The 25,704-nt window shown below is 36.8% G+C and overlaps 1 protein-coding gene across 1 annotated transcript in view; it reads right to left on the bottom strand.

The window, feature by feature from the left end:
• Positions 1 to 25,704, bottom strand: part of Lrp4 (LDL receptor related protein 4) — a 904,868-nt gene that overhangs the window by 63,841 nt on the left and 815,323 nt on the right. The window contains exons 30-31 of the mRNA XM_090386734.1: positions 25,234 to 25,347; positions 11,256 to 11,370 (exon numbers count right to left, since the gene is read on the bottom strand). Of these exons, the coding sequence (XP_090242860.1) occupies positions 11,256 to 11,370; positions 25,234 to 25,347 (229 nt within the window). The remainder of the gene's footprint in view (positions 1 to 11,255; positions 11,371 to 25,233; positions 25,348 to 25,704) is intronic.

Genomic DNA, 25,704 nt, shown 5'->3' with positions numbered 1-25,704 from the left:
CCATGCTTTGTTTCTTCTGTCATTACTGGTGATGATGGAAGAAACAAATCTATGGCTATGACTCAGAAGAATAGGCTCAGACCACTCAGTGGAAGGCTCTGTATACCTGAAGGCCCCCCCCAAAACTGCAAGACAATCTCGATTATCATATTTTTTGACTCACAGGGCATTGTTCGTTATGAATTGTTCTGCATCAAACAGTGAACCAGGAATACTAAATTATTAGAAAACAGCCAGAAAAGTGCATCATTTGCATTTACTAATGAAGGAATTAGGAGCTTCTGGGAATTGGTGCTTACATCATGACAACACCCCTAAACACTCAGGACTTTCCATTCAAGAATTTCATGCAAAGCATTCTTACATCATATGCCACTACTGTTGTTGTTATTTGGTTTTTAGGAGCATTAGCACTAAGGACATATTGCTCCGGGGATATGCGGTGGTCATTCCCTGACCTTTCCGCATTCTCTGTATTTGGTGGTCACAGGCTTGAACATATGCCACTACTAATGCTAATCATTATGGCCTCTCATTCATCATACTTATCAGATTTAGCTCTCTGTAATTTTTTGTGTATAAAGATTTCAAAAAGGCATATGATAGCATACACAGAAAATGACTCCAGAATATACTAAAAGAATTTGAAGTAGTGCTAAGTAGTCTGATTGAAATGTGTATAAAGGAAACCAAAAAGGTTTCCTTTATACACATCTGGTAACCATTACAAAAAGGCTTGTAATGGTTACCAAAAAGAAACTGGAGCCTTCCAGCATTAATACTCAACTGAGACAGGGAGATACACTTTCACCATTACTCTTTTACTTAATCAAAAAAAAAAAAAAAAAAAAAAAGAAATGAAAACAGTCTTCAAAGTAGTTTTCATTGTTCACTGATGATAATCAGGAAAAGTAAAATTACAGATTATTCAACAAAAAACTGAATTCCTAAAAATGGAAAGGAAGAAACACAAGAACATATAGGCGATGACAGTGAATACAAGCAAGAGGCACACTACAAATATCTGGGCACAATCATGACAAATAAGAATGGCATTGCAGGAAGAAATTTGGCAAAAATATCCTGGTAAAAAACAGAACCTTCCTTGCTCTCCAAAAACTGTTCTCATCTAGAATTCTATCACATAAAGCAAAAGAAGATATGTGCAAGACAATCATCACACCAATATTGGAAACCAATATCAGGATCAGAAAACTAGAGCACAATAAAAGCAGATGAAACAAAATTACAATATTTTAAAAATTAACTTCTACAAAAAAATTATGGGTTAATCACCGTTAGAGAGACAACTCCAAAATGCACAACAGATTCAACTCACTAACTCTGACTATTATAAACAGGACATATTAAAAGGATGTGGGAATAGGAGGAGGAGGCTAAGAACAGCTGTGCATTGTAGCCTGAATAAACTAGACCAAAAGGACAACCAAGATGAGGTCAAGGGAGATAATGACTAGAGAACTTGAGCAGTTAAGCATTGATAACTGGAGATTGTCAGGGACAGAAAGAAATGGAAAGAAGTTGTACTTGCAGCTAAGAGCTTAAAAGGCTTGGACAGCTAAGAAAAAGAAGAGAGGAAAATATGGTAAAACCATATCAGTAATATTGAATTAAAATATTGATATTACTGATATGTTTTATTCAGAATATGAAATCCGAATCATAATCTTTTGGTATAAAGCAGTTGTCAAACAATTTATCCTGCAAGGCTGAGATATAAGAGTTAGTTTTCAGAGTACTGTACTACATTACCGGTTAATCATGTTCTTGAGTATTGTGGTGAAAATTGGGAATGAAATTCTCCATAGCTCTGTTTAGGCTTTAATAATTTTTAATGTACTGATTAATTTGGTAAGTAAAATAGTTATACAATACTTAATTAAAAAGGCAATAGTAATGAACACTGGCCATAATAAACACCTGAAAAAAGTGTGCCGTAATTGTTTAGGTAGCTATCAAGCAAATTTTGTTCTGCAGGTTTATTTCCAGTGCAGTGTAAATAATAAGGTCGGGCATGATACCCTCCCTCACTTTATAAAACAATAAAGATTTTATTAATTATAATATAGTTTAGGGCTAAGGCCTCAGGTTACGTAAAGAGTTAATTAATGTACAAGTTAGTGCAATTGCATCATTTCAGTACATAGCCAACTACTTAAGTAGTTATAAATTGGCATTAAGTATATCTCATATTGTGAATACCTTCACAACGAGTTGCCATGATATTTCATTACTTCCAATAAATAACACTTCACCACAGGAGAAGACTATTGTTACTTATCCTCAGCGGATACCATCACCGAGACAGCACCGTTTCAGAGCTTATTGGCTCCTCATCAGTGGGTGGGCAGGTACACTGGTGTTGCAATGATGACAACCCAGTTGCGAAGTATAAATCCACAATATGAGAGATGCCTGATAGTGTGGAGTAATTTAGATTACAATAAAGTTTAGGTTAGGGCTAAGGCTTCAGGTTATGTAAAAGAGATATGAGATATACTTAATGATGCCAATTTATAGCTACTTAAGTAGTTGGCTATGTACTGAAATGATGCAATTGCACCAACTTGTGCATTAGTTAACTCTTTACATAACCTGAGGCCTTAGCCCTAAACTATATAGTAATCTAAATTACTCCACACCATCAGGCATCTCTCATATTGTGGATTTATACTTCGCAACTGAGTTGTCATCATTGCAATACCAGGATACCTGCCCACCCATTGATGAGGAGCCAATGATCTCCGAAACGGTGCCGTATGGGTGATGGTATCCGCTGAGAATAAGTAACAGTCTTCTCCTATGGTGAGGCATTACTTATTCGAGGTAGTGCAATATCATGGCAACTCGATGTGAAGGTATTCACAATACGAGATATATTTAATGATGCCAATTTATAACTACTTAAATAGTTATAAATTGTAGCTATGTACTGAAATGATGCAACTGCACTAACTTGTACATTAGATTTTATTAAAATAATGATTGATAAAAAAACAACATCAATAAAGATTTATTTTCAAATGAAACAAATGTGAAGAATGGTAACACCAATAACTTGCCTTACTGATAGTCAGAAGTTTAGAATATGAGCCAAAACAATGCCCACTGTTAACAAATTATAATGGTGCCTTCTTCTCAGTAACAATTATTAAAGACCAATGACAGAACTGAATGTATTATAACATTCTCATCAAACTTTAACTGTTAGTGTGTTTCATATGCAATAAAGAAAAAACAATGAACTATAGGGCTGAATAGCGATAAAGTTGGCACTTAACAGAGAAATCTCACTTATTTAGCCCACATCATTTTACCAAGGATCTTCATGTAATCAGCCAAAAAAAAAAAAAATCCACATCAACTGTCTTGCATTACTTTAGTTTTTTGTGGTTTCCCTTCACTGGATTCTGACAGAGGGATGCAGCAGGAGGTACAGATTTAGGAGTGGCAGCAGACTGTTCTTTCTGTGCAGTTTTTTGCAAGTTTAATAAGCAGCATGAGATTGGAGTAAATGATGGTATACTAATTTCAGTTTGAGTTCAGTGAAACATCTCTGGGTAACCCTCCAAGTATAATGGTTTATTGCCATTTACAGATTTCACTGCTTTTCTTACTTCCTAATATATGTTCAGCTCTGCATTAAGTCTCTGTATTTCCTTTTCTTGCTTAAACCTCTAGTATGTGCGCGATACAAGGAGTGTATCGATATCAGGCAATAACTCGGCGTTCTTGTGGGCCTATATGAGAGCTTGAAGGACAGGGTGGATGCCCTCGAAGAAACTAAATTGAGGGGCCCATCAAGCTCTCAGCTGCCCACATCAACGCCAGAGCTTGCACTTGGGCATCGCGTGACACAGAGACAACCCCCAAGGCAGAATGCGCTGGTCCCGAAGGAACTAGTAGTTGTTGGTTACTCTATTGTCAGGGAAACGGGGAACATGCTTTGTAAAAAAAGATAGGTGGAACAGGACCAGGGTATGTCTGCCAGGGGCAAAGGTTGATGACGTAGAACGAATATCATCTTTTAAGGGCACAAAAGGTGATATAGCTGTACACGTTGGCACTAATAATATTAAGAGCAGGAGACCGGCAGAATTACTTAACAAGTACAGGTCACTGTTGAACAAAAGCCGAGGATTAGGGTTGAATTTGAAAGTGTCTGCAATTCTGCCCAGATATGATAGGAGGGAGTATATGATGAGAGCCTTGTCGATCAATTCGGCCCTGGAAAGATTGTGCAAGGCTCAAGGGGTAGAATTTTTTTCAGCCTGTACTGTACTTGTTAACAGGAGAGATTGCTTCTACAGGGATGGGATACACTTAAATAGAAAGGGTGCAAGAATATTTGCTGATGCTATCGAGGCAGTGTTAGGTGGGTCGGAAAACTGCTAGCTTGGGGAGAGACAAAGACCAATAGATTGACAGTAGCCACTGGCAGAGGTGAAAGAGATTCTTGCACTGCTTCTATTAGAATGAGCAGAAGCCTGAAAAACAAGATGCATGGTATTTCAGAGACTGCTGGGAGCCATTGCGGTACAAGTAAACACATGGGTTGTGTTAGGGTAGCTAAGAATAGAAACAGGTGCAGGTATACTTGCGTGTACACCAATGCTAGGAGTGTAGTAAATAAATTTGATGAATTTGAGGTATTGTTCAAAACATCAAAGGCAGATATTGTTGGGATATCAGAGACGTGGTGTCACACAGATATAAGGGATGCAGAACTGCAATTTGGGGAGTACAACGTCTACAGAAAGGATAGACAGGATAGGAAGGGGGGAGGGGTTATGCTATTAGTTAAGAAACACATAAAAACCAAGGAAGTGAAGCCAGTCGACATCGCTGGACAGTGCAGTGTTGAGTCAGTTTGGTGTGACATTGGGAGATCAAAATTGAGAGTAGGAGTGTGCTATAGGCCTAATGACTCTGATGAGTATAATAAGGAACTGTACAGGGAAATAGAGTGGGCCAGTAAATCAAAGAGTCTTATAATGGGAGATTTTAATTTCCCAGATATTGACTGGAATTTGGGGGCTGGTTACTCACACACTAGCAGGGCTTTTGTGGATTTATTGGATGATTGTTTTCTACATCAGCATGTTCGGGAGGCAACTAGAGGGAGTAATACTCTTGATTTGATTATCAGCAGTGATTCTTCATGCATTAAGAATCTGCAGATAAATGAACCACTAGGTGGCAGTGATCACAGTGTGCTGAAGTGGGATTTACTCAAAGAGGTAACTACCATTAGGGGTAAAGGGAAGGGGTATTGCTTTTGTAAAGGCGCCTACAATGGACTGAGGCAGTATTTAAATTCTATACAGTGGGACCAACTGATGATGTTACCAACAGCAAATTCAAAATGGGAAGCATTCAAAGAACTTATCTTGGAAGCTACTAGGCTTTACATACCAACTAAGAAATACTGTTCAAGGTTTAGGCCAAAATGGATGTCAGAAGAACTAATGAGGCATATATGGCAGAGAAGAAAAATGCATGGGATACATACAAATTAACACATGACACAGAAGCCTATGATAGATACAAGTTGATATGCAACCAAGTTACAAAGGAGGTTAGGCAGGCGAAGGCAGATTACGAGAAATCCATGGCAAGGGATGCAAAGAAAAACAGCAAAGAGTTCTTTACTTATGTAAACTCTAGAAGGAAGGGGATGAATCAGATTGGTCCACTTGATATTGATGGGTCAACTGTTGATGATCCTGCTCAGGTAGCTAACAAACTAAATGAATATTTTGCATCAACATTCACGCATGAGGAGTTATTCAGCAAGGGGAATGCCAGAGGTGTATTCAACTCTAGCAGTAAGCTACAGAATCTTGAAATAACTGGGAGTAAAGTGGAGGAGAAACTGTTGAAGATAAACACAAGAAAGGCACCCGGGGTGGATGGGATCTATCCAGTTATATTAAAGGAGGCAGCAAACCCTTAGCCATAATTATGAGAGCTTCCTTGGACTCAGGGGAGGTACCCATAGACTGGAAATGTGCAAATGTGACCCCAATTCACAAAGAAGGATCAAAGGCTGACACAAGTAATTATAGACCTGTGAGCTTAACTTCTGTTCCAGGAAAATTAATGGAGGCATTGGTTAAAGAAGCACTGCAGGATCATTTAGACAAGACTTCAGTTATAGCTCGGACACAGCATGGTTTTGTTAAGGGGAAGTCTTGCCTGACCAACTTGATTGGATACTATGATGCAGTCACAAAAGAACTGGATGCAGGGAATAACTTTGATATTATATACTTGGATCTTAGAAAGGCTTTTGATACTGTTGCACATGGAAGACTGCTACACAAATTGGAGCAGTGTGACATTGGAGGCAAATTGCTGCTATGGATAAAGGAGTGGTTGAGGGGGAGAAGACAGAGAGTGGCAATCAATGGACACTGCTCATCGTGGACTAATGTTATTAGTGGAGTCCCTCAGGGCTCAGTGTTGGGTCCATTATTGTTTTCTGTATTTATAAATGATATTGATGATGGTATATCAAGCTTAATGTCCAAGTTTGCAGACGATACAAAGGTTGGCAGGGTTGTCAAGGACACTACTGACACTATGCTGCTGCAACAGGATCTGGAAAGGTTGAGCAGATGGGCTGAGAGGTGGCAAATGAAGTTTAACATTGACAAATGTAAAGTACAGGCATACCTCGGTTAACGTTACCTCTGATAACGAAGCCTCGATATAACGAAGTCGGCAATTTCAAGCCCCATTTAACATAAAAAATATATTCCAATTTAAGACCAACGCCCGACAATCATTCGATTGGTGACTGACGGCGACTCGTTACGTATTCCCGAGTGCTCCCGAGCTGCGGGCGTGTCTGTTATAACAGTTTTTCGCGTCAATCGCATAATTTAGTTGTTGTTTACATGATTGACGTTTCAGTGTGGCGCATTGCAATAATCGACGTAGGTTCTTTGTAGCATTACATAACGTAGATTTTGTAAATTTTAATAGAAATATTTTTGTTTTAGTTAATTAAAATGTCAGAATCAAAGAAAAGAAAAGCAATTTCTTTGGAAACTAAACTAAATATCGTACGACGTGTTGAAAGCGGCGAAAGAAAATCCGATGTGGCACATTCTTTAGGATTAGCGCAATCAACTTTAACAACCATACTAAGTCAATCAGAAAAAATAAAACAGTCTGCTCAGAATTGTACAGATGTTACAGCGGCAAAATTAACTCGCTTAAGGAATCCAATTTTAGAAAAAATGGAGAAAATGTTAAGTTTGTGGATAGATGATATGTCACAACGTCATATGCCTTTAAGTCAAATTGTGATTCAAGAAAAAGCATTATTTTTGTTTAATCACCTGAAATCTAAACAAACTGAAGAAATTACGGAAACCTTTAGGGCTTCTCGTGGTTGGTTCGAGAAATTTAAAAAAACGGGCCAGTGTAAAATTAACAGGAGAAGCTGCAAATAAGTTTCCAGAAAAACTAAAGGAAATAATTGAACGTGAAAATTTTCCACCAAATTTGGTGTTCAATGTTGACGAAAGCGGTTTGTTCTGGAAACGGCTACCAACAAAAAGCTTCATTTCTATTGAAGAAAAATCAGCTGCTGGGTTCAAAGCAGCCAAAGACCGTTTAACGTTACTCTTTGGATCAAATGCCTCTGGCGATTATAAATTAAAATTGTTATTAGTTTACCATTCAGAAAATCCGAGGGCGTTAAAAGGTAACATAAAAATGAATTTACCTGTAATATGGAAAGCAAATAGAAAAGCGTGGGTTACCAAGGAGTTATTTACTGATTGGTTTGTTAACCACTTTTGTCCTGGAGTAAAACGGTATTGTCAAAAAAAAACAACTTTGAAGAAAAAGCTCTTTTGTTGTTAGACAATGCTCCGGGACATCCTACTGATCTTAACACGTTGGACACATGCATTCCTGTCAAAGTTGTGTTTCTTCCAGCAAACACAACTTTCCTGATTCAACCATTGGATCAGGGAGTAATAGCATCATTTAAAGCTTATTATCTGCGTCGAATTTTAAGCAATTTACCTGAACTAGAGGATAAAGAGGAAATGACAGTTAAAACTTTTTGGAAAAACTACACCATTAAAAACGCAATTGAAAACATTGATAGTTCTTGGAAAGAAGTCACTAAGAAATGCTTAAATGGAGTTTAGCGCAAAATATGTCCAGAAGTTGTACTAGAAGAAGAAAATAACATCCAAGAAATTAGAAATGAAGTTATCCAGATGGCTCAATCAATAGGTTTCGAAAATGTCGATGAAGAGGATGTTAGAAATTTATTGAATGCAGAAGATGATGGTTTTTCAGTGGAAGATTTAGAAAACCTTGTTAGCAACGAAGACAAAGATAATGAAGGCGAAGTTAAAGAAGTTCCTGCCGAAAAAGTGTTAACAACCAAAGATTTAAAAAGGTGCTTAAATGACATTGAAAACGTTTTAAATTTTTTTAGTGAAAATGATCCTGATTTAGGAAGAAGTGTTATAGTTAAGCGATCAGTGTTAAATGCAATAACTCCGTATAGGCCATTGTTAAATGAAAGAGAAAAAAAGCATAAACAATCAACTTTAACCTCATATTTTAAAATGTGATTTCACTTTGTATGTAAGTTGACTGTTTATTTAATAAAACTTTTCTTTGTTCGAAAAAAAGCTTTTCATTTTCTTTACGTAGGAACGTATCCCTATTCTGGCCATAGTATTTTTACCTCTGAAAACGAAGTTTCGCTTAACGAAGTAATTTCGTGGAACGCATCCTATTCGTTAATCGAGGTATGCCTGTACTACACATGGGAAACAGCAATCCCAGAGCAACGTATCAACTCTGTGGTACTACACTGACAGTGGTAGAGAATGAAAGGGACTTGGGGGTGGTTGTGCAGGCAGATATGAAGTTCTCTGAGCAGTGCAGACGGGCTGCAAGAGTAGCTCATGGAGTATTGTCAATGATATACAGGAATTTTTCCAGCAGGGATAAGGAGGTGATTATTCCATTGTATAAGGCAATGGTCAGGCCACACCTAGAGTACTGTATACAGGTCTGGAGGCCTCATTTCAAGAAGGATGTAGAGCTGCTGGAACGAGTACAGAGAAGGGCAACAAGATTAGTGAATGGAACAATGGGGTGCTCTTACGAAAAAAGGCTTAAGTTTTGCAAATTACAGTGTCTGGAGACTAGACACCAGCGAGGTGATCTGATAGAGGTGTATAAAGCCTTGAATGGTTTAAGCATGCTCAATGCTGATGGGATTCTTCCTCTAGCTCAGAAAAATCACCTGAGAGGGCATAAATTCAAATTGAGGAAAGACAGATGTAGGATAGACGTGCGGAAATTTGCCTTTAGCCAGCGGGTGGTTGGTTGGTGGAACAGGCTTCCATCCCTTGTGGTGGAGGTTGATAGCCTAAATAAGTTTAAGGCTCAGCTGGACAGGTATTTTGAACGAACAGAGGGGTGAAGTGGAATGGGTTTTTTTTTTTTTTTTTTGGCTGATGCTGCATAAGCTTGCTTTCTTGCATCAAATGCCTCTACTAATGCTAATGCTAATGCTCATTTATGAGTATGCAGGGTGTTCTCCTTGGCAGTTAATACATGTGGGTTTGAGGCTGAACATGCTGTAATTTTGTGGCCCTCTGTCAGGGCCAGTCATAGGGGGAGATGCAGCAGGTGCAAGGCATCCAGGCCCCAGGCTGTACATGGAGCTCCAGAAAAAGGAAAAAAAAGAAGAAAAAAGAAAAGAAAAAAAAAAAAAGAAAATAAAAAAGGAGAAAGTGAAAATTTTTAAGGAAGTTAATTGGTTAAAATTGATTTCATTTTATAAACTTAACTGAAGTAAACCGTGCTGAAAGTCTCTAAGTGTTATTTTAGATTTGTTCTAATATTCAGTGTTATTTTGTTTTTCATTAATATTTTGTTATTTAGTTCAGTATAAAAATTTTATAATTATTTTTCGAATTAACCATGGAGAAAAAGCCTAAAAGCAGTGCTTTTCAATGCAAAATAAAATGCGCTGCTAACAAACTCTAACAAAAGAAGTTAAAAAAATTCCAAAATTGACTTCGCATTTTAAAAATATAATTATTATGAAAATATATAATTTCAATGTAATTTTATTATAAGTGTATATAATTAGTTACTAAATACCCAACGTATTTACTTACTAAATTTTATTAACCATAATGTCGATGCCAAGAAAATATCTCACTTGGTGTCAGAAAAGGAAATTGCTGAAGAGAAAGAGAAATTTGATTAGGATGTCCAGGAACAGAGTTCTGACAGATTTTGGGGATCCTGTCAACCATTTAAAACACTTCTGGATAAAGAAGAGTGACATTTTCATTATGGGCTTCTTAGAAGTAGAATGCATTATGAGGAATATAAATGATGCAACTTATAAGTCTTCTGTTCCAGAGCACTCTGCTGTGGAGCTAGTATGATTGTTCTATTATTATTTTCTGATGGGGCCAGAAGAAAGATATAGATTATCAGGATTCATGGAATTTTTTTTTTTTTTTTTTTGGTGCTTGGCCTCTGCACCCACCATGAATTCCAAAAGGATGGCCACTATTCAGCAAGAATAAAGGCACTTGGGAGTGGAATGCCAGGAATACCCAAGTACCATACCTGCACTGCCACCAGCCTGAATCCTTCAGACCACGAGAATAGGGGCATGGCATTGATATAGTTGACCCATGCAGGTGAACTCACTAGCTGACTGATCTTAGGCGAGCTATCCCAGGAACACTCATCTTATCAAAGCAGGGACCAAAGTGGTGTGTTGAAGCTAGGCTCCTCAACCTATAGGATCTACCCCTGCTCCCATCTAAGTTTCCACAGGTTGCAGTGAACAGCAAACACACCAGAATTCTATGGTATTATCTTGGAACCCAGGCTTTGGGTAATGGATCCCGGTGATGCTGCTGTATTTCCAGTTTAGCATGGTAGGTACCCTCACCATGTGTAGGTGCCCATGTTGAGGGAGTGTGCCATGGAAATTGACAAATGATTATGCATAGTATTTATAATCAACATCAACGAATTCAAAGATACTACAATTATGATGGTATAAGATTTTCAAAAATTAAACAGATTATATTATTTACAAAAGAGAAGTGCATTAGCATGAAAATAAATTTTTTTTATTAAAAAATATAATTTTTTTTTCCATCAAAGAAACATATATTATCGTCCTGTATTTTGTTAAAACAGCTATCATTCTTTACCCGATTGTGGTATTATTGGTAGGTACAACAGGCACCACTTCTTCTTCTTCAGGTTCTTGATATTCCTTCACTTGTTCATCATCTTCAGCCTCTTCTACTAAGACTTCTCCTGGAACTTTACAAGAAAAATATAAAGATATTATAAAGTATATATATATATATATATATATATTATAATGTATTATAATATGTACTATAATATAATATAATACATATCCTGCCCTACCATTAATATCCGAACACCCCCTGCATTAATATTTGGTCATGTCTTACCTAAGCAATGTTTTTTTTTTTTTTTTTTTTTTGTTAGTTGTTGGCGCATTGGCTTCTGTGGCCATATTGCACCTCCCAAGGTTTTTGAAGTATTTTGATCCAAGCCCGAGGTGGGATTCGAACCCGCGACCTTTGGGTTGCCAGGCAGGCACTTTACCCACCTGGCTAGCCCGGTCGGCTGCTGCATCTAGATCACCTGTGATGACCTTATATCAGTTAATCATATTGTTCAGACATGACCTCCCTTTAACAAATCCATTCTGTGATCGTTGAACAGCTCCACTTCTATCAAGATGATCTTGCATTACTTTTTTAACTACTCACTCTATTATTTTCCTGGGCACAGAGGTCAAACTTAGTTATTCGCTTCACCATCCATGATCTATAGGAACTTCCTCTGAATCTAAGGATGCCCTCATTATTATGGCTAAAGGTTTGGCTACCTCTTTTGCTGCTTCTTTTTATGTAATTGGATAGATCAGATGCTTTGTTCACATTTTGCTGCAACAATTTTTCTTCTATCTTCATTTTAGTTATTATAAAATCATTTTAACTCCTCCATCCTGTATTAGAGGGATAATTACCCCTTTAGAGATGAGGTAGTAGATAGACATGCTAAGCTTATCTGTAAAAACTTCTTCATATGTGAATGTAGATGCAAAGTATTTATTAAGTTTGTCAGCAGTCTGAATAGGCTCATTAATAGTTATGCCATTCAAATCTGATGGAGTTCATCCCTTTTCCTTCTAGTGTTAACAGAAGAAAAGAGTTCCTTCCTACATCTTTTTGCATTCTCAGTCAAAATATTTCTCATATCTGCATGCCTAAATCCACTGTGTAAGTTGATTACAGAGTAATCAACAGGCTTGTACTTACTATATGATTCTGTATTACAATAGGCTTACTTACTATATGATTCCATATTACGACAGGCTTGTACCTACTATACGATTCTGTATCCCCTTATAATTTATAATCATTCCATGCATTTGTCTCCTTTGTCACTAAACTCAGCAGTTCGTCTGACATCTATTTAAACAAATAAATAAATAAAAGATCTTGATTGATACCAGTAATCCCAAGGAATGATATATAATCCCATCATAGCCTTGGCCAGGGGTTTAAAAAAAGTTCTCTTTATACTCCATCATGACTACTAAGTCAGAGGGATTTAAAGTTAATCATTTCAACAATGAATACAATCAACTGTTAGTCGATCCTACTGAAAAGAGTAAAAAATGTCCGAGTCCATTGTAATGACCTTTGTGCATCAAAATTCCTTCCCTTTACCCCTGGCAAGTAGTTATTTTTTTGAATAAATCAATATATGATAATAGCACCTAATTCACACTTTTACTTGAAGATTCTTAATACACAATCACTGCTGATAATCAGCTCAACAATATTACTTTCTATTGCTGCCTCTCTATAAAATCATTTTAACTCCTCCATCCTGTATTAGAGGGTGTAGAAACCACTCATCTAGAAAATCCATAAATGTTCTGTGAGAGGCCTTACATGGACATTAATAACTAAATTTAAAATGTAAAATATGCAGATTCCATGTATATTTGCAAATTAAATGGTTTTTTGATTGATACCCAGAAGTGGAATAGTGGATTTACTACAGAAAGGCATGATCAGTTAACTAAATAAAATTGCAGTTAACGTCAATGTTTTGGATCCTGTTTGGGATTTCATTCTTAAGACAAGCTAACAGAAAGAGAAAATGGTCAAATTAACAATGTATACAGAATAAATTGATGTAGGTTCCTATAATTTTAAATTAATAATTATAAAACTAAGAGCAACTAAAGCTCAATATGTCCTACGTTTTAATCAAATTTTAAAAACACAAAAGAGTTACCTCAATATTTTCTTCATAGGATTCCTTCTCTACATGACTCTCGAAATCCCAACTTATTTTAGACACGATTTTAAAATGATTTAAAATTACATAAACTTTGTTAAAATATTATTAATTTACTCAATCCTCTTAGTCCATGAATGATAAGACACCCCCGAGTGATTGAAGACATTATGTCAAAAATTAAAAATAAACATCACTAAAATTTTCACAGAATATACTAAAAAACTCGATGATCAAAGTAAATAAATTACGATGAAACGATTTTCTAAAAAACTTCCTTAAGGGATCAAACTTTTCGACATACCGTCATGTTCACAGGAAAGAATCCAAATGTGCAATGTGAGTATTCCCTACGCTATTTATTAATGGGAGATTGCTTGTTAATAAGCAAGCGCGTAAAAGTCCATGAATCCTGGGTTTTCCAAGATGAGAAATGGTCGATGTATATTAATTGAGTTACTTAGTATTTGCATTTCTAAGGTTTCCGCAATTAAAAGCTTTATGTAATTGTGTTGAATGCTCAAAACCTTAGCATCATCGAACAGGAAAATGTGATCCTCATTTATAACATTCCATTCATTCATAACGTTCATTCCATATTAAAAATCCTTCTGTACTCCCTTCTTCCCCCATAGATATGCATGATGTAGTATATAATATTCCATGTGGAAATTGCAATTCCTCATATGTGGGAGTGACGAGGTGCCTTTTGGACACGCGTCTTAAACAACTTGCTGCATCAGTTAGGGCAATAAGGATCATCGCGTCTGAACTTTCATTCCATGCTATAAACTATGATCATGTTTTCTTGTTCGATGATTTTAAGGTTTTGAGCATTCAACACAATTACACAAAGCTTTTAATTGCAGAAACCTTAGAAATGTGAATGCTAAGTAACTCAATTAATGTACGTCAACCATTTCTCATCTCAGATTCGTGGACTTTTACAAATGCATGCATAGTAACAAGAAATCTGCCATTAATAAATAGCACAGGGAATACTCACCGTGCATTTGGATTCTTTCCTGTGAACATGATGGTATGTCAAAAAGTTTGGTCCCCTTAAGGAAGGAAGTTTTTAGAAAATCGTTTCATCATCGTAGTTTTTTAGTATATTCCGTGAAAATTTTAGCGATGTTTATTTTTAATTTTTGACATAATGTCTTCAGTGACTCGAGGTTGCATGGGGGATTGGACTGTGATCCCAGGGGTGTCTGATCATACATGGACTAAGAGGATTGAACACATTTAATAGTATTTTAATGAAGTTTATGTAATTTTAAATCATTTTAAAATAGTGTCTAAAATAAGTTGGGTTTGGAGAGTTGTGCAGAGAAGGAATTCTAGGAAAAAAAATTTGAGGTAACTCTTGTGTTTTTAAATTAATGATATAATACAGTAGAATGTCGGTTATCCAGAAGTCAATTATCCGGAATAATTTGAAAGGCCGATCTTTCTTCTTTTTTTTATTAATGGTAGTACAGTGAGTTCCGGTTATAGTGGTGACATTTAAAACTGAATTTTGATTATAATAAGAGAAAGATCGAGTTTACTAGCTGTTTATAACAGATTGTACAAACAACAAGCCCAATAAACTGAAAACTACAAATTGTTTTTATTGTTTTATGGTTGTGACTCCCTGGAATTCTACGTGACCTTCAGAAATGTGCTTTAGAAAAATATCACAGAGACCTGGGTTTTCTCGGAAACTATGAGTGAATTTCAGATTAAGATTAGTTTAGCTCCAGATTCGGTAAGAATAATATCGGCCCGAAACTGCGCAATTTATTATTTTTTATTTTTTACAGTAAAATGTGAATGAAAAGAAAATGTGTAGTTTTAACATTGCAACAAAACATGGAAATTATTAATAGAATTAGAAAAGTTGAAAATTTAGGAAATCTCTCCAAAGAGTGTAATGTGGGGACTTCAACAATTTACGACATTAAGAAAAATTCCAATGCTATAACAATTTGTGTTGATTTTTTATAGTGAAGGAGGATCTAGCAGGAAAAAGAAGATGTTGAAACTTGAAAATGCTGCTTTATAGTGCACTCACTTTATTTTTTTGTTTTCTTCAGAGCAAAGTTTAGGTGAACCAGTGTCTGGCCCAATGTTGTGCAAAAAAGCATTGGATTTTAATTGAAAATTAAGAGGTAATGAAGATTTTAAGGCAAGCACAGGTTGGCTGAAAAACTTTAAACTGAGACACGGTATAGTTGAACTAGGTATTCAAGGCAAGAAACTTTCTGCAGACGAATTGGCAGCGGTGTCCTTTAAAAGTAAGTTCACTTCAGCAAATTACGAGAAAGAAAGCGTTTATAATGTTGATGAGACGGGCTTATTATGAAAAGCATTACTGAGAAAAGCCCTAGCCACTAAAAGAGAAATGCCTGCACCAAGTTTTAAGATGAGAAAACCCCTGGTTTTAACCCCTGGCTTTTAGCCGTGAAGGGTATTGTGTACGGCATGTGCGTTTTGTATGCAATAAAGAGTTCTTCTTCTTAAAAGAGCAAATTACAATGGCTATGTGTGCAAATGCAACTGGGACGTACAGATTGTTCCTTGCTCATTATCGGTAAGTTGAAAAAACCAAGAAGATTTAAAAATCTTTATAATTTTCCTGTTTTGTATAAAAATCATAAAAATGCCTGGATGGATTCTGTTTCTGTTTTCCGAGGTTGATTTATAATTTTTTTTAAATTTAATTAATCTTATTTAATTTAATCGTAAGGTAAGATTAAATTTATTTAATCTTAAATAAATTTAATTTATTTAGGTAAGATTTAATTTAATTTATTTTTCTGGTAAGATTAAATAAATTTAATCTTACCAGAAAAATTATCCAGAAAATTTTCCAGTTTGATTATCCGGAAAATCTAGCCATCTGGAAGACGTCTGACATCAATTATTCTGGATAATGGACGCTATACTGTACTTTAAAAATCTCAGGAAAGTAATCTAATTTGGGTTTCCAATTATCTACACTATCTTGCGCAATTTTAAATTTCAGAGAAAATTAAATGCATAATGTACATTAGAAAAGTTAAGAAATACACAGGTACTCTACCAAGTTAAGAAGGAAATATTTCCATAAGGTTATTTACTTACTATACTGTAGAGGTGACTGGATTCTTTCGTGACAGTTGATCTAAACTGAGACCATGAAGAATAACTTACCATGACTAGATAGTCAAAGTTTCATGGATCTGATGTCAATTTGATGAGAATAAAGCCTGTTGATATTGTGTGCCATCCTTCCTGTTTATGGCTATAAACAAGAAGAATATTTCCAATTGTTCAAAGATAAAATCCTCCTTTTCATCTTCTAACTGGCCACATAACCTCGCATAAGGCACTATGATAATGATGAACAGACACAATTTGGCCTAAGTAGCCCTTGTGTCGTTAAACCGAATAATAATAATAATAATAATAATAATAACAACAACAACAACAAGGCACTATGATTAGAAATGATGTGACAAGACATCCAGAGCCTCTAACAGGAGACCTCATTCTAAAATGATATAACAACAGAACTGGAGCTCTGACAAGATCTCCCCCCCCCCCAGGATCTATCAGTACACCCTCAGATAACTGGCACCTGACATTGATTACTTTCATAAGATTTTAAAAGCACTAACTTTAGCATTAGTAGAGGCATATGGTGCAAGAAAGCAAGCTTATGCAGCATCAGCCAAAAAAAAAAAAAATAAAATAAAACACTCCCATTTCACCCCTCCGTTCATTCGAAATACCTGTCCAGTTGAGCCTTAAATTTATTTAGGCTATCAACGTCCACAACAAGGGATGGAAGTCTGCTCCACCAACCAACTACCTGCTGGCTAAAGGCAAATTTCTGCACATCTATCCTACATCTGTCTTTCCTCAATTTGAATTTATGCCCTCTCAGGTGATTATTCTGGGCAAGAGGAAGAATCCCATCAGCATTGAGCATGCTCAAACCATTCAAGGCTTTATACACCTCTATTAGATCACCTCGCTGGTGCCTAGTCTCCAGACGCTGTAATTTGCAAAACTTAAGCCTTTCTTCGTAAGAGCAACCCTTTGTTCCATTCACTAATCTTGTTGCACTTCTCTGTACTCGTTCCAGCAGCTCTACATCCTTCTTGAAATGAGGTCTCCAGACCAGTATACAGTACTCAAGGTGTGCCCTGACCATTGCCTTATACAAGGGAATAATCACCTCCTTATCCCTGCTAGAAAAATTCCTGTATATCATTGATACGTTACTCTGGGATTACTGCTTCCCATATGTAGTACTTTAGATTTGTCAATGTTAAACTTCATTTGCCTCCTCTCAGCCCATCTGCTCAACCTCTCCAGATCCTGTTGCAGCAATATACTGTCAGTAGTGTCCTTAACAAACTGTCAACCCTGTCAACCTTTGTATCGTCTGCAAACTTGGGCATTAAGCCTGATATACCATTATCAATATCATTTATAAATACAGAAAACAACAATGGACCCAACAATCTTCTTCTGTCTTCTCAATTTTCAACTGAAGCATGGTACTAACGCATTTCGTGTTTGGGGTTTTCATAAATAAAACAAAACAAAAAACATCTCTAGTAATGCTGGTGTTCCCCAAGGTTCAGTTCTTTCTCCTGCTCCTTTCTTCTTTTTATATTAATAGCCTACTTCATTGACGACTTGAAATTCTAATCAAAGTTTTGCTGATGATAGCACCTTGCATTCCTCCTTCCAGTTTGAGAAACCTTGCCCCGCACAAACAGCTTTATCTTTTCAAATATCCACCACCACTTTTCTTAAATGCTGATTTCCAAGTAATTCTTCAATAGAGCAAAGATATCATAGTTAATTTTAATCCTTCTAAAACACAGTCCTGTCCTATATCCCACAAAAGACTCTACTAATCCTATGCTCATCTTTGATAGCATTCACAGACATTCCCTCAGATATGCCAGACGAGCTGTACTTGCTACCTGGGAGTCTAAAACGCTGATGGAACTGATATTCAGGTGACACTCAAGTCCAGTGGACCCAATTTCGGTGAAGTCCGGACGGTCTCTAACAGCCAAATCCTCTGCTTGTACCTTTACGATGGTGGGACTGTAATCCTGGGTATAACCTCCATGCACAAGTACATGGTGGGTGACCACCCAGGTGTGAAACAACGTAAGCAGGGGTCGAGGTGTGGCACCCGCACCAAATGGAGGAATGCCACCCCTCTATATTACCAGGCAGTACTAGGTGGTAGATGACTCTCATCAACCAGTGCAATACAACCATTTTGCTTATTGGAGGCTTGAAGTGGTGGAACCCATGTTTAGTCTCTAGAGCTAAACATGGGTTCTGTTCAACCCTTCCCTATCTCTTCCAGCATGCAGTATGATTGATGACTTTTGAGGTTATGATGAATATCGTGGCGAGATCCGATATTCCTTACATTTCGAGGGTACAGCTTTAAAACGGTGTTCGCAGGCTGGCCACTAGTTAGTACACTGGACCGAACCTATTGGTAACGCTCTAGGAGGCTTCCGGATCAGCTAGTGTATAATCTTGCTACCTCTACTCTGCCAGATAGTGACTGGAGGGAGTCCGAGTAGTGTGTATTGGGGGAGCATTGTCGAGGCCACGTTATGTCAAGGATCTGGGTATATTCTTACCATGTGTATGCCATATCCAAAAATTTCATTCATGTCCCACCCACTTTTTATTACTATTGAATACACCATGAATTGTCAAACTAATAGAGCAAGCTTATCTGCAAAAAGATCTAAACCTCCCATGCACTTCCTAATTCATTTCACAAATATACGTGGTCTCAATTCTAATCTCAGTGATGTCCATTTCCACTTGCAGTCTGCCAAACCCCATGTACTTTTTCTGACAGAATCTCAATTATAGGTTGATTCAACTACTACTCATCTCAGATGCCCAAATTATTCGCTGTATGATTCCTTTCACCTCAAAGGTGGTACTTGTGCATATGTCCGTTCTGATATTCCCCGTCAGAGATTTGCCAATTTGGAATCTCCTCTCTTTGATCTTCTCTGGCTTAAAATTTCTCTACCTCATTGTGTCAAATTCATCTGTTGTCTCTACCGTTCTCCCAACACCATTAATCACTTGGAGCTCTTTGACTTCCTCTCTTTGCAACTTGACTTTCTCCAGTCCAACTTTCCTAACAGTGAGGAAATTTTCCTTGGTGATTTTAATGTTCACAACTCCGGCTGACTTCCGTTTTCTAGTCACACCGACCCAGCTGGTCAAGATGCTGAGGCTTTTGCAATTACTAATGAGTTTGCACAGATTGTTCGTTAACCTACAAGAATACCGGATAATTCTAATCATACAGCCAACACGTTTGATCTTTTTCTCACAAACAACCCTTCTAAGTACATGGTCGAAGTGAGAGGTCCTTTAGGCACTTCAGATCACAACTTGGTGATTGTCTCTTCTCCAATGGAGCCTTTATCTCATGGCTATTCCCAACCGCGTGTTGTTTGGCATTACAACATTGAAAATTGGGATGACCTGTGAGATTTCTTTTCTTCTTTTCCTTGGTCGGATTACTGTTTCAAAACTTCTGATGTCAACATTTGCTCAGATCGTGTCAGTGAAATTATTCTTGCACGAATCTTTATCCACACTCCACTTTAAAATCTCGTCCTTTATCTAAACCTTGGTTTTCCAATAAATGTGCTAAGGCTGTTCAAGAGAAGAATGTTGCATATCGTAATTGGCTTGTTTCTAATTCTTCAGTTTCATTTTCTGCCTACACCAAAGCTCGCAACAATTGTAAAGCAGTTGTCAGTCCAAAGTTGTCAGTCCTTATTAATCAGTCCAAAGTAGAGTTTGAACGGGCTAAGAGTAGAAAACTTGGTTCTTGTCCTAATGTTAGCCGAGCATTCTGGTATCTTGCCAAAGCTACTGGCCGCAACTTTTGCCCATTTCTGCTCCCACCTCTGTCCAAACCAGATGGTTCTGTTGTCACTTCAGCCAAGGATAAAGCTGACCTGCTAGCATCCCATTTTTCTTCCAACTCATATATTAATGATCTTGGTAAAACACCTCCCACCATTCCCAACACGCTCCATTCAATGCCTCCTGTGGTCTTTCTTCAAAAGGATGTCAGAAGGAGTTTGACGAATCTTGATGCTAAGAAAGCTCCAGGTCCTGATGGTATTTCTCCACTTGTTCTCAAAACTTGTGCTCCTGAACTTACTCCTATTCTTTGCCACCTTTTTTCACTTTCTTATTCAAAAGGTGTTTTTCCTTCTGCTTGGAAATTTGCTCATATCCAGCAAGTTCCTAAAAAGGGTGACAAATCCCTCCCATCCAATTATCGTCCCATTGCAATTACTTCTACTTTTTCTAAAGTAATGGAAAAATCAATTAACCGCCAATTCTTACACTACCTAGAAACCTTCCGTCTGATCAACGATCGCCAGTATAGACTCCGTCAGTGTCGATCCACTGGTGATATTCTGGCTTATGTTACCCATTTATGGACTAATTCAATGGAAAGGTTTGGGGAAACACAAGTAGTTGCTCTTGACATCTCAAAGGCTTTCGATCGTGTTTGGCATAAAGGTCTTCTAAACAAGCTTCCATCTTATGGTTTGCCAACTGTTTTTAGTAATTGGTTATCCAGTTTTCTCTCTGATCACTCACTGAGGGTGATGGTAGATTGCTCTCTGTCTTCTAACTTCTCCACTAATGCCGGTGTCCCCCAAGGTTCAGTTCTTTCCCCTTCTTTTATTGACTGGAAATCCTATCCACAGTTATGCCGATGATAGCACATTGCATTCCACTTTCCATTTTGAGAAACCTTGCCCTGCTCAATCAGCTTCAACTTTTCGAAAATCTGCTACCAATTCCTTAAATGCCAATCTTCAGGTAATTCTCTAGTGGGGCAAAGACAACTTAGTTGATTTCAAACCTTCTAAAACTCAGTCTTGTCTTATATGTCACAAAAAGGATTCTTCTGCTCCTATGCTTATCTTTAGTGACACTCCAAATTCTAGGCAAAATGATATATCTCTTTTGGGGATTACCCTGACTTCTAGTCTCTCTTGGCACAAGCACATTACAAATACTGCTTCTTCTGCATCTAAAAAACTTGGTTTTCTCTTTTGCGCTCGGCATTACTTTTCTTCCAAACAGCTGCTCACTCTGTATAAATCGCAAATCCGCCCTGCCATGGAATGTTGTTCCCACATCTGGGGTGGTGCCCCCAAAACCTCTCTCAGGCTGCTTGATTCCATTCAGAAGAGGGCAGTTAGGTTAATTAATGATTCATCTCTAACAGTCTCTCTCCACTCGCTGTCTCATAGACCTACTATTTCTGCTGCATGCCTCTTCTACAGATACTTCCATGGGCACTGTTCTTCTGAATTGGCTTCTGTAATTCCTGCTGTCTCTTTCAAAACAGTCTGAACACGTGACGCCACCAGCCAACATCCATTTACTGTCCAACTTAAAACTCACAGAACCAACTTTTCATTTTCCTTGTTTATTCATTCAACTGCCGTTTTCTGGAATGACCTTCCTTCATACGTATTTCCTGAAAATTACAGTTTACAGAAGTTCAAGTACAATGTCAACAAATATCTTCTTTTGTCTTCTCAACCTCCAACCCAAGCATGGTACTAAGTACTATAGGTTCTAATACCTCTCGTGTTTGGGGTTTACATAAAAAAAAAAACAAAAAAAAATATATTACTATTACAAATAACCCTAGTTCCTAATTCTCTCTCTAGGCATAAGCACATTACAAATATTGCTCCTTTGGCATGGGAAAACTGGGTTTTCTCTTTCAGTCTTGGTGTTACCTTTCTTCTAAACAATTACTCACTTGTACAAATCTTAAATTTGCCATACTAAGGAATATTGTACCCACATCTGTGACAGTGCCCCATAACCTCTCTCAGGCTTCAGGATTCATTCAAAAGAGTTCGGTTATGTTAATTAATGACCCATCTCTTACAAAGTCTGCATTCTCTGTCTCATAGACAGTCTGTGTCTGCTGCATTCGTTTTCTATAGATATTTTCATGAACACTGTTATTGTGAATTGGTTTCTATAATTCCTCCTCTTTTGTCTAAACTAGTCCAAACATGTGACTCAACCAGTGAACATCGATTTATCTTCTTCTTCCCATATCTGTTCAGTTTCCATTTTTTGGAACAACCTTCCTTTATGTCTATTTTTTGAAAATTACAATATACAGAAAATCAAGTCTAATGTCAACAAATATCTTCTTCTGTCTTCTCAATTTTCAACCCAAGCATGGTACTAACACATTTCGTGTTTGGGGTTTTCATAAAAAAACAAAAAAAAAACACAAGATTGTTCAAAATTCTTCTGAGATCCTTTTGATAAAGACTGGACGAGGTATTAATCGGAGTGTACTGGGAATAGCACTATGTGGTTTACCAAGATCATTAATACAACAGTTAGAAGAAAAGTAAGATGCTAGCAAGTCTGTTTTATCTTTAGCTAAGGAGGCAAAAGAACCATCAGCTTTTAACAGAGGTGGGAGTATAGATGGGGAAAAGTTTTTTCCAACACCTTTGGCAAGAGACCACAATGCCTGACTATTGTTTGGACAAATTAATAAATGCTTTAAAACTTGTTGTGAACTTTGAATGCAGAAAATGACCTTGAAATTTGGATAATAGTCAAATTTTTTTTTTTTTTTTTTTTTAATGAAAACCCCAAACACGAAAGGTATCAGAACCTATAGTACTTAGTACCATGCATGGGTTGAAGGAGAAGTATGGAGAGGATGCCGGAAACTTTGCTCTACAGACTAAACATAAATTTGCAATATACAACATTCTTATCTTGAACGGGCTTTGCACATTTACTGTAAAACCAAAATTTACACAAAGGGGTAAGAACTCAAGGTGGAGTGTGGAATAAAAGACCCTACAAGAATAATTTCACTGACATGACCTGAGCAAACATCAAAATATTTAAAACAGTAATCAAACCAAGGACCAAGGAAAAGAAGAATAGAAATCTTGCAGATCATCCCAATTGCATTCTTATAATGTAAAACAGCAAAAAGGCTACACTGGAGGAGTACCATCATGGATCTAAGATGCCTATAGGACTGCTCACCTCAACTGTGTACTTTGAAGAGTTATTTGTGAGAAAAAGAGCAAGAATGTGCAGTTAGGATTGTCTGGTAATAGCATTAGCATTAGTAGAGGCATTTGATGCAAGAAAGCAAGCTTATGCAGCATCAGCCAAAAAAAAAAAAAAAAAAAAAACCCACTTCCACTTCACCCCTCTGTTTGTTCAAAATACCTGTCCAGTTGAGCCTTAAACTTATTTAGGCTATCAACCTCCACCACAAGGGATGGAAGTCTGTTCCACCAACCAACCACCCGCTGGCTAAAGGCAAATTTCCGCACGTCTATCCTACATCTGTCTTTCCTCAATTTGAATTTATGCCCTCTCAGGTGATTTTTCTGAGCTAGAGGAAGAATCCCATCAGCATTGAGCATGCTTAAACCATTCAAGGCTTTATACACCTCTATCAGATCACCTCGCTGGTGCCAAGTCTCCAGACACTGTAATTTGCAAAACTTAAGCCTTTCTTCGTAAGAGCACCCCTTTGTTCCATTCACTAATCTTGTTGCCCTTCTCTGTACTCGTTCCAGCAGCTCTACATCCTTCTTGAAATGCGGCCTCCAGACCTGTATACAGTACTTTAGGTGTGTGGCCTGACCATTGCCTTATACAATGGAATAATCACCTCCTTATTCCTGCTGGAAAAATTCCTGTATATCATCGACAATACTCCATGAGCTACTCTTGCAGCCCATCTGCACTGCTCAGAGAACTTCATATCTGCCTTCAGAACTTCATAATATGATAGGTAAATGAACAATCTGTGTGAGGTGATTAGTAATTGCGAAATCCTCAGCATCTTGACCAGCTGAATCTTTGTGACAAGAAAACTGAAGTAGCTAGACCTGTGTTCAGTTATTATATAGTATTTTAATTCCTGGTCTCAATGAAGACATCAACAGTGAATCCAGATTAAAAGTTTTACTAACAAAATATCCTTCAGATTAGAACTGCAGCTCAGCTATTTTACAGGCAGAATATGATTTATGGCAGAAAAAGTTTAACCCTTTGAAAAAGATGCTTTTCCTAAGTCAGCAAAACATTGTTTACAAAGCTTCAACAAAGAAATATTTTCTAATATCTATAATCTTTGAAAATATTGGCTAATCTACAAATCTCATCTTGCACTCAAGAAAGATCATTTTCATATTTAAAATATCACATTCAACTTTAAAATCAAACATTATTTGTGAAATTCAACATGGCAGGTAGGGTTAAATGAATTAGCATTATTATACATGTAGGAAACAATAACTGTACTTGAAGAAGTTTTGAGAATATTGTCTAAAAATAAAGGATGATTAGATTTTGCTATATTGTCTAAAAATAAAGGATGATTAGATTTTGCTTTTAGTGTGTATGTGTAATAAACATTTATGTATAAAATTCTGTAGTATCAATGCATATTAAATTTGTGATCTATACATACTTTGCATCCTTCAAAAAAAATTCCTGGTTGTGCCTTTGCTGGGCTGTAAAGAAATTTGAGATGGACCCCCCTTCAAAAGCTTTGAGAATAGTTAAAAATCCAATTAATTTATTTTTAATGCTTAAAATATATAGGCAAATAAAATATATGCTTTATGGGTGGCTGTTAGTATTTCTTGAAGTTTAGGCAAACTACATTCTTAAAACAAGGTTGAGAAATTAAAAATTTACAAAAAATACATATTACAAATAAAATAGTATTTTGATATTTACTTGTTGAGCATGGTCTTGGATCCGGATAAGTTGGACAGGCACATATATAACCATGAGGACGGAAAAGACAGAGATGGCTACAGCCTCCATTCTGAACAGAACAGGGTGTAGATCCTTGAAGAAGATGGAGAATGCTATAATGAAATGGCATACAAGTACAGAAAGAACAGTACATAAATCAAAAGAAAAAAATTTTTTTTTAAATTTATAATTATCCATAAAGAGTGATCTTCTAATTATATTTAAATATGACTTTTTTTTTACTTTATGACACTGCATTGCATAAAAAAAAAAAAAAAAAAAGTTACTGCTTTCTTTAGAGCAGTAACCTTTTTGGCATTAGTTCAAAATAGATCAAATAAAAAAATTACACAATGTTCTATTAATGAAGGTAACTTATGCAGTATAGTGCAATCCATATTTAAATACATGTTTCCCTTTGTATTTCTCTTGCCTTTAATATATACAGTA

This window comes from Mastigoproctus giganteus, chromosome 12, assembly GCF_048544385.1.
Source record: "Mastigoproctus giganteus isolate SK-2022 chromosome 12, ASM4854438v1, whole genome shotgun sequence".
Classification (NCBI taxonomy): Eukaryota; Metazoa; Arthropoda; class Arachnida; order Uropygi; family Thelyphonidae; genus Mastigoproctus; species Mastigoproctus giganteus.
The sequence above is the reverse complement of the archived record's forward strand: the minus strand, read 5'-3'. Positions and strand labels throughout refer to the sequence as shown.